The following is a 10,875-nucleotide window of genomic DNA, read 5'->3' on the forward strand; positions in this document are numbered from 1 at the left end:
CCGGGGGCGGGGGGCGTTGAAATAAAAAAGTTTGAGAACGACATCTATGGTGATAGGTGCTCATTGCAGTGGGTTTATCTACTACAAACTCGACATATACATTCCAAATGCAATGATCGAGCCCATTGGTTGAACAACAGCGACAGCGACTGAGAAGGGCAGACACCCCATACATACATACATCAAACTTCATAACATGGAATGGCTATGTCTTATGCCACAGATAGAAAGGACAAAAAAAATGACATGATTAAAAAAAACTAAAGGTTCATAACTTTAATGCCTTTAATAGGTTCACAGAAAGCTCAAGTCTTGTTAATACAAGCTCTTGTACACCCCAAAGGATGTAGTGAGTGACCCCCATGGGACAATCTGAGGATATTTCCATCACGCAGCAGTTGAACTATGCTGCTTATACATCAATCCATCCATCCATCTTCGACCGCTTATCCGGAGTCAGGTCGTGGGGGCAACAAGTTCCAGCATTCAGACATCCCCCTTTCCCGGACAATCATGTCACTTCCTCCTGGGGGATCCCGAGGAGTTCCAAAGGCCAGCGTGGAGATATAATCCCCCCCCATCTGGTCCTTGGTCTGCCCCGTGGCCTCCTCCAAGTGGGACGTGCAGTGAGGACCTCCCATAGGGATCCACACTAGATGCCCGAGCCACCATAACTGGCTCCATTCCAAGTGAAGGAGCAGCGGCTCTACTCAGAGTCTCTCACGGGTGACTGAACTTCTCACCCTATCTATCCCTAAGGGAGACGCCAGCCACCCGTCTGAGAAAACTCATTTTGTTTCGCTTGTATCAGCGATCTTATTCTTTCGGGTCATGACCCGCACTGAAGAGAAAAGTAATAACAGCAATTAACCCATTAAGACCTGAGGCCGATTTTTAAAAAAAAATCTAAATCCTAACGCTTCAAAAAATGTATATATATTCAAAGATTTGCACACATTTTCACGATTTTACAAAAATAGCAGATCTACAAGCTTGTATATCTGCTATTTTTGAATAGCCTAAAGAAATCTAATGCGTTCCCGGTCTTAATGGGTTAATACAAGTTAATTACTATGATTGATGACTAAATCTCCCTTCTTAGCACCAGTCAATGTAGCTCAATCATTTCTTACATTTTACAGTATGTCATGTAGTACATTATAGGTAGGTACAGTCTTAATGCCAGACTAACACAACAACATGCACACATTTTTACATCTAGATATTAGATATCTAGGTATTCAAATCTAAGTAAACGTATACAGTTCCACTGAATGGAAAGTTACTCGGCTGTCACTACTCCAGTGCTTCTCAAAGTAGGGTCCAGGGACCCCCAGTGGTACTTGAAAGTGTTTCAGGGGGTCCCCAGCTAAATTAGTTAGAATCAAACAATTTATAAAATAGCCCTTCTACAAGCTCACAACGCATTGTCTGTTTTCAAAAACATCAAAATCTAGAAAATGTGTGGGAACATTTGGAATCATTTGAACCATTTGAACACAAGTTCTCTTATGGAGATCCCTGACACAAAATATTTTCAGATGGGGATCCGCGGCCTAATACATATCATTATGGGGGTACTTGAAATTATAATGCTTGAGGACCACTGCACTAGGCTACTCCATGTGAGCATCGTAAAGGCAGTACACGGTGTAAATGCAATGTGTCACCTCATGTACCTGCATGCTGCTGTGCTCCACATAGTCACGACATGGAGAAGAAATCCATTCCAATCCATACCAGACCATTATCAACAGCAGCTATGAGTCTCTCTCTGACACACCCACCCACCCACGCACGCACCCACCCACCCACCCACCCGCACACACACACACACACACACACACACACACACACACACACACACACACACACACACACACACACACACACACACACACACACACACACACACACACACACACACACACACACACACACACACACACACACACACACACACACACACACACACACTCTCTGCAGGGGTGGAGGAGGGGGGAACAACCAAGTAAATTTCAGCAAACATATACACACACATATGCACATATGAATCTGCCAAGCAGCTAGACACATAGAGAGACATATAATTGGGAAGAATGTGATAAAAGACTGGATTGTTATAGAGGGCAGCAGGAGAACTGAAATGAGGAATGCTGGGAAGTAGAACTGGGTGAAAAGCTGATTATATTCTCATCTGGAATGAAACCAGACAATCAATACATGCCTGAATTCCTTTCCTTATGGTCTCCTCAGTGTCAACAGCCTAGTATCTAGCTCCATTAGCTCAGTGGTTAAAATGTCAGCACTTGCGCAGGAGACCAGGGTTCAAATCCGGGGTATAGAACAGGAAAGTTACAGAGGGTAGCTTTATCACTGGGGGTTTTACTGTGTATTGACGTTTTTCTTTGCACCCTAGGAAACTCTTCGTTGTCTGCTTCCACCCTGGTGACTGTCCAAATCTTAGACGTGAATGACAACAGCCCGGTGCTGGTGGGGGACTACTCCTGGAAGTACCTGTGCACCCCTCGCTGGGAGGACCAGGCGCTGGTGTTGGCGTCACGAGACAGCGACGGGCCACAGCATGGAGGCCGACTCAACTTCTCTCTACGCAGCGATGCCACCGTCCGACGCAACTGGAAGCTGACCCCCATCAATGGTGAGGTTGAACACGGTCTGCATGTCAACAACCTGGCATGCATGGCATGTACCATTTAGTTTGTGTGAAGTTGCTTTGTTAGTTTGTGCACTGTGTGTGTGTGTGTGTGTGTGTGTGTGTGTGTGTGTGTGTGTGTGTGTGTGTGTGTGTGTGTGTGTGTGTGTGTGTGTGTGTGTGTGTGTGTGTGTGTGTGTGTGTGTGTGTGAGAGAGAGAGAGTGAGGAATGAGTGAGTGAGTGAGTGAGTGAGTGAGTGAGTGAGTGAGTGTTTTGTGTTATGTGTGGCTCTGCGTGTGACATCTCAAGCAGACTGAAAGAACTTGATTGGAAATCAATGACGTTAGTTCCCCACAGCGGTTATTCTTTCATAAATTGCCATAGCAACAGGGGTCCTTTGTAATCACAGTGGTTCATACAGAAGGTTGAGTCAACGCTTATTATACAAAATTAGACAAAGCAGAACTTTTCAAGACATGCCCCTCCTCACCTGCTTCCTGCCGTGACAGTCTGTCTGTCTGTCTGTCTGTCTGTCTGTCTGTCTGTTTCTCTATCTATCTATTAACCTGGAGGAAACATTGGTAGCACCCACAATGAAGCCCATATATACAGTATACTGTATTTATAATCAACAAATTACTTCCCATAATGCATTATACTTCTATCATAATGTGTCTTAAGTTGCTGTATGCATGCCTGTATGCATGCTCATAATTGCTTGCTCAACCCATTTTGCATGAAAAGTTATACAGTGCAAAAAACATCAGGGTGCTTTCTGTAACCATAATGACCGAGTGCGTGGTCATGGCATGACCTGATATCTCTATGACGGTATGTATGGGCATATTGATATCAATCATTTGTTTATCGGTCTTGATATTTAACTCATATGTATATTTTAGGACATTATAAAATGGCCATTGTCTGCTATACTTGAAGAAAAAAAATGTTTGCTTTCTGCAAAATGGGTAGAGTAATGCTTGACTTAAAATATTTAAATCATAATGCCTCATTACAGTTGATAATAAATGTGTGAGTCTTATACACCTATGGATTGTGCATAGAAAGTGTTACCAAAACTTTTGTGTCAGAGGTTGTGAGAGGGCACCATCACAGCTAATACTTATTCTCATGGAGACAATGACTGAAGTTTGAAATGGCACCTGCTTCATGAAAAAGCTCATTGTGAAATACATGCAATTAGAAAAAGTGCAAGACAATGTGTGTTGAACACACATTGTCACACACACAATACCAAAAAAGTATTTAGAGGTGTTTAGATCCTTACTAAACACTGGAATCAGATTTGTTATTTAAAAATGGCCATTGTATCATTACAATAATCTCAACCTGGTGTTTCCCTCAGCAATCTCCTGACCCGTTTATTTGGCAACATCCCTGCAGAATCTGAGTAGATGTTATGTCATCAGGCCTCAGACCATAAAAGCTGATTTATACATTGTCGTGTGTGGCGTTGTGAGCTTGTACACCGGCTCTTTCTGACAAGTGACATTGTCGTGCGTCAGAGTATAATTTAAGTGCTACACCTCTGACAATTGGATTCTGAAAGAGGGACAATGAAATTACCTTGGAAATAATTTGCACATTGAGTGTTTGCCATTGTACATTGTGTTGGATGCAGTGAGTCGGCTAATGTGAATTTAAATAGATCTGCTTCTGTGTGCAGATGAACAGTGTGAGCAGGTGTTGAAGACTTGAAAATTGCCATTATCTATCTTAGTCCCACATTATTCCTTCAGAGATGTCTCGAACGGAAGTACCATTATATAACGACGCTCTTCTGCAGCTGTAAATTGTCAGTGTCAAGTTAATGTCTCCATTCTTTAGTCACTGCTGTGACATTTTGTCATTGTGGTTTTTTTTTTTAATAACTCAGCCGTTCCCTCGCAATTTCCCCCCTCTATCCACGCTGCCACGCAGTCTTTGTTCCAGTTGATGTAAGCCAACATTATATCATCAATGTCCAAGCGGTTACTTTTCAGGAAATGGAAAAAAGGACCTGTATTCCATTTCCAATGGATCCAATGTAGTTAATATTATTTAGTCACAAGCGTTAATACTTTCCATTGGTTTAATAATTATAAAACCCAGACTCACACTTAACCACTTTAACTCTATTTTATTTTTATTTTATTTCAAAAATAGCAAATATTTCAGATCTACAAGCTCACAATGTGTCACATCGCGGTGCGTTGTGAGCTTGTAGATTGGCTATTTTTGCTACTTTTGTGTGACAAAGTAGGGCATTAATTTACAAAAGAAACCATAAAAAGTTTAAATGGAAATACTGTACAAGGTTTCTGCCTGAAAACAACAATATCCTCCATCTAATTTCAGTGATGTCACAGCTGGGTTCCTGCCAACTATTGAGTTCTATAAGCGGAAGGTCCCAAAATACTTTTGCACCTGGTCACAGTTATACAGTACCAACAATAATAACAATAATCTCTTACAGACCAGACAAAAAGCTGTGTCCCAATTCAGAGGCTGTGTCCTTGGATATGGGACAGCCTTGTTCACAGGGCTGTGATGTAATCGGTCTTCAAATGCAGCCATCGAAGGACACAGCCCCTGAATTAGGACACAGCGAATAGTTTAGCTACCTCTTTTTCCATGATGTGTGTCATCATGGCTACCCAGTCAGATCTTTGAGAACTTCTCACTGTGACCTGCTCACATTTTCGGTCATTTGCAATATGCAGTATAGACGTGATAAAGCCACCAACTTCTTTTATGGCCACAGTTAATATCTGTACAATACCTTAATAGGAGAAAAATATGTTTTCAATAAATGTACTAATTTCTAAAGATCTTTTTTTTTCTTCACTGGTGGCTGCCCATGAAGCAAAATCAGGGGGGGTCCTTTTCAGTGGACTTTGTGTACATGCAGCATATCACGCCTGACTCTTAACAGTGATGATAGAAGAAAGTAGAGAGATGTCCAGTAAGCCTCTTAATACACTGAACATCAAGGGGAGGCCTGGTAATGGGCTTGCCTGTGGGTTAGACCCTTTAGATAAGGGTTCACCCTGCTTGATAAAACCCTACTATTTACGGGACGAGGGTCCCACTTTTATGTCACGCCGCCTAGTGTGTATTTTGTAACCTTTTGTGCAGATTAGATAAAGGGTCAGTGCATTTAGAAGTTAGAACAGTGGTTCACAACCTTTTTCCGTCAGAGCTCCCCCTTCTTACATTTGACTCAAGCGAGCACCCCCCCACACACACACACACACACACACGCGCGCACACGCGCACACAACCATGCGTTTGCATGCACACAAACAAACGTGTTTTTCAAACATGTTAACCACTTAATCCCTATATACTTCTCATGAGATGAATAGTAAAAATATCTGATCTAGCTGAGCTTGTACTGTAGATCTGCTATTTTTGGACTATGTTTAAAAGTTAAAAATATTTTTGGACTATGTTTAAAAGTTAAAAATATGGAGACGAGGTTTCTGCCCGACAGCGACAGGCATACACAGTATAGGGCTCAAGTGGTTAACAACAAAATGTATGGTCATTTTCTTAGCAACCAACGTGTATGTTTTGTCCTCCAGACACGCACACCAACCTGTCCTTAAACATCCCATACCTGGCCCCTGAGGTCTACACCGTGCCCTTCACCATCTCTGACAGCAGCTCCCCTCCCAGGAGCACCTTCATTAACCTGCCAGGTAACACACACACACCTTCATTAACCTGCCAGGTAACACACACACACCTTCATTAACCTGCCAGGTAACACACACACACCTTCATTAACCTGCCAGGTAACACACACACCTTCATTAACCTGCCAGGTAACACACACACCTTCATTAACCTGCCAGGTAACACACACACCTTCATTAACCTGCCAGGTAACACACACACCTTCATTAACCTGCCAGGTAACACACACACCTTCCTTAACCTGCCAGGTAACACACACACCTTCATTAACCTGCCAGGTAACACACACACCTTCATTAACCTGCCAGGTAACACACACATCTTCATTAACCTGCCAGGTAACACACACACACCTTCATTAACCTGCCAGGTAGCACACACATACTAAAGCAGTGGTTTTCAACCCTTTTCATATAAAGATCCATTATTTGTTTGGCATTTGAGCCACAGATTCATCACCATTTGATGAGATTTTGCCTCTAAGACCCCAAAAAATACAATATTTTGTTATCGTTGGATAAGATTTGTCCACAATTCCATGCTGTATTGATGTTGGTACCAATAGGAGGGATAACAGACAAACGTTGATCAAAATAACAAATTTTTAATCAAGTAAATGCAGATGCTTAACAATAATTCAACTCTTGAGAGCGTAAAACACTCTCAAGGCGCACAATTTGAACATTTTCAAATTGTTCGCAGCCCACCCATCTGACCACTTATCACGGCAGCCCAAAAGCTGCTTTGTTAAGTAGTCAGATGGGTGGGCCACCAGCATCTTCAGAGCATGTTTAATTGTTTATTTTAATGGTCAGTCAATCGATTGTGTTCCAGTGTAACTAACGTGGTTTAAGTTATCCGTAACACAATGAAAACAAATTTTCCAAGGTTTTAAAGAAAGAAATACCATGACATTTCTTTTCACATTATTATTATTTTGAATATTAACGTTACATTATCGTTAAAATCTTCTATAACACATTCTGTGTTGTGTAATTTGGGGGCCCGCTTAAAATACCCTCGCGGCCCACCAGTGGACCCCCGGCCCACAGGTTGTGAATCGCTGCACTAAAGCAAGCACATGTGAAGGTATGGTATAATACAAGATGATGGGAGCCAATCACAGACCAGCTAATGTGTGCATGTTCACAAGCACTGCTGGAGCTTATTAATGAAGCTATTTCCAGGCCTAAAGTAATGAAGGTTTTCTAAACCTGGGGCCAGTGCAATGCAATCTACCCACAAGACATCTACAAGCACACACACTTGCGCGCGCGCGTGCACACACACACACACACACACACACACACAGACACACGCACACACGCACACACACACACACACACACACACACACACGTTCCATACCTATGCCCCAGTTTAGTTTTTGTTGGTAAACATGATCTTCTTCCTTTCCTGTTGCCAGAAGACAAGACTGACCAGTTTGTAGACTCTCAATTAACATAATGATGTCATATAAGAATGAAATGAGGAAGAGGGTTAAATCTGTCAGAATTATAATACCAGATTTATACTTGGTTGCATGTCGTGTCAGGCACCAAAATAGCAGACCTAGAAGCTCACAGCGCGTCGTGCAGAGATGGGTTGTGAGCTCGTCGATCTGCTATTTTCGGTGCACAATAATGGAGTGCAACCAAGTATAAATCAGGCTACAAGTCCTCTCTGGTGTCAACCCTGCTCCCCATTCAGTCATTCTGAATGAGGTGAATTCTGAGTGATGGGTCATGATAAACAACCTGAATCTCTTCTCACTGTAGTGACAGTATGTCCCTGCAACATCAGAGGAAACTGCAAGATGGCTGCAAAGCAGTTACAAGGCATGCCAACTATCCAATCTACTGTGGGTATTCTACTTGGCACCTTTGCGGTAATAGGTAAGATAAAGGGATTATGTAAAAAAAAAAAGAGTCTCTAATACTGTACCAGCACAAACTGAGGTATTAGTAAGACTGGATTTCTCTTATTTCTTCATTTCAGGAACTATACTCATTGTGGTTTTTGTGAGACTGTCCTACCAGAACCCCAAACCACCCAGCAAAACTAACCAGGAGAGAGTGCCACTGAAGATCTCATTGTAACCACAAAGCACGGTCCTGAGAGTCAGTGTTTCAAATGTTATGCCTATCTGTGCTCAAATGGAATTTGATCTGATTCAGCACTGTGTAACTTTTAAATGCGTCATGATGTGTTCTGTGTTGGTAATGTGTCTGAAACATACTGTTTTGTGTAGTCATGTAAACATACGATAATTGATGTGCTGAATTTGTTTTGATATATTTTTGGGGCCTTTATTGATAGCACACAGTAGAGAGAGATAGGAAACAGGGAGAGAGAGACAGGAGTGACACGCAGCAAAGGTCATCGTGCTCGGAAATCAAACCCACGACTTGCTGTCAGAATGCATTAGAGCCTAGTGGTAAGCGACTCTGCGCCTTAATCGCTAGGACAGCGGTGCCCCAATTTGTTATTATTTGTACTTTATTTCTGCTTACTTTTTTGGCTTGATAGTGTCAGTTAAGATGGCTTTTGCAATCAATTATACCGATTTTTGGCATCAATTACTGAAGCTACACTGCACACCGGATAGTCATGTATAAAAGAGGGGGGGGGGGGGGGTACATTGGGCCTTGATATATTAATGTGCTTGAGTTTCATTAGAATTTGTGGGAAAATGTATTGTAAAGTTTGATTTTATGCTATAACATTAAGCGGAGAAACATTTAAGATATATCCTTAGCGACACATTATTTCTGTAAATACATACAATTTGTCCAAATTGGGAAAAAAAATCATTGTGTTCTTTTTTTCCTCTTATCGATTAAGCCCTGTTTATTTTACGTACGATTGTGTCGTGTGGGGAAAATGTGTGCAAATGATATGATATAATAATATGAAATAGGGACACCAGGTTGAAAATACAGGCTTTTCAGGTGCAAAAAGAGCTTGATGTCTTGCTGGCTAACCAAAGGTAGAAGTGCCTCCTTCCACTCCTGTACTAATAGCTACTATGCTTAGCAAGTACCTCTGCAATTTATGACTGGCTGATGTTATCTGTTTGAAATCGCATTAATCAGTCAAGCTCCAGTCTTCCAGGGATGATAACACAATGAATGCTGATCTGGATGACCTAACAGACAGGCAAGGCTATATTCAGACCAAAGTGTTGCTATATATAGATCGCCAACAGAAGGTCCACTGAATGCCAGTAGTGTCCGCCAATGAACTTGTCATCTTTCACATTTACAAGGAAATGTTTTCACAGGGAAAGCCTTTGCATTCTCACTTAACCCCTTGCCAAAGCTCTCTGAGGCAAATTATGATCCACAATTTATAAAGTATTATAGCATAGAGAAATTATATTTAAGTTGCTTGCACAACCAGTGATAATAGACTGGAAAGGCTGGCTATATATATGGCCTAGCACGGGATCCCATCTACTTGCTTGTTAGCAGCTGTGGCTTTATTATTTCCCATGATTGAGGTAATAGTCTGGTGTTTAGCAAAGTAGAACACAATCACAGCATCAGCCACTAACCTCTTTAATGTTCCAGCAGGCAGTGTAACTGGGGTAGTAAACACAGCACCACAATGGAAATGAGCTGGATCTATCTGGAGCTGTTTAAATTTCCACCATCTAAATTCAATATAAATGTAGAGAAGTGCTCTCAAATGGACGTTTACAAACAGCCAATAGGCATACTGTTAGTAGGCTACACATTAGTCGTTCAATTAAAAGTAGTAGGCTATTGATAGCCACTGTCATCTTAAAAATCTCAAAACAGTTCAGCAGTAGGCCTAAAGGAACATGTATTCAAAATTTGACCATTTCAATTACAATTTAGGCATAAGCAAGGTAATCATATATTTTGGAAGTGCCTCAAGAAACTAGGATCTAGTAATATATAACAACGTAACATCGAATTAACAATCTGTGACACTATACCAAACATTAAACAATGAACCTTGACACAATGAACCTTGACACAAAGGATTTTGTGGTGTATAGTGATCCTGTGATCCCGGTATGATCCTGGATTCTGAGTGGGATGAGAGAGAACACAGTGAAACAGCATGACCTTGTGTCATGTGTTGCTGAATTTGCGATGCGTTGTGAGCTTGTAGATCTGCTGTGGTACGCGACTCATTTGGTATTGTGTTCCAACCGACTCTGTGAGGGGAGGCGACGGAGGCCTGGTTCAACTGGCAAAAATTCTACAGACAGGAACAGGGGTGAGATTTTCAATTGCATCAAGTAGATACGGAAATGAGAAGCAATTCACCATAGACAGACAGACACTCAGAGCCAGGAAGAGTGGAACGGCGGTTGGACTTTCCCCAACTGTTTCCAGTGGCAGGTTACATGGAAGAGTGCTCCTGGCTGTGATACACCCTCCCCCCCTCCACTTTCTTTCAAAGAAAGACAGCTCAGTAATGTCCACTTTCACCTTGGTTCCAAACATGATACAGTAATTAAATTATTTTGATTCATGATAAATGAT

The 10,875-nt window shown here is 41.8% G+C and overlaps 1 protein-coding gene across 1 annotated transcript in view; it reads left to right on the forward strand.

Moving 5' to 3' along the window:
- Window positions 1–8,454, forward strand: part of cdh16 (cadherin 16, KSP-cadherin) — a gene marked incomplete at both ends in the record, with an annotated part of 32,038 nt that extends 23,584 nt beyond the window's left edge. Inside the window, 4 exons of the mRNA XM_080426342.1 lie at window positions 2,420–2,659; window positions 6,242–6,358; window positions 8,134–8,250; window positions 8,354–8,454. Of these exons, the coding sequence (XP_080282468.1) occupies window positions 2,420–2,659; window positions 6,242–6,358; window positions 8,134–8,250; window positions 8,354–8,454 (575 nt within the window). The remainder of the gene's footprint in view (window positions 1–2,419; window positions 2,660–6,241; window positions 6,359–8,133; window positions 8,251–8,353) is intronic.
- Window positions 8,455–10,875: the final 2,421 nt, after the last annotated feature.

This window comes from Gymnoscopelus braueri (assembly GCF_963280865.1).
Source record: "Gymnoscopelus braueri genome assembly, chromosome: 1".
Classification (NCBI taxonomy): Eukaryota; Metazoa; Chordata; class Actinopteri; order Myctophiformes; family Myctophidae; genus Gymnoscopelus; species Gymnoscopelus braueri.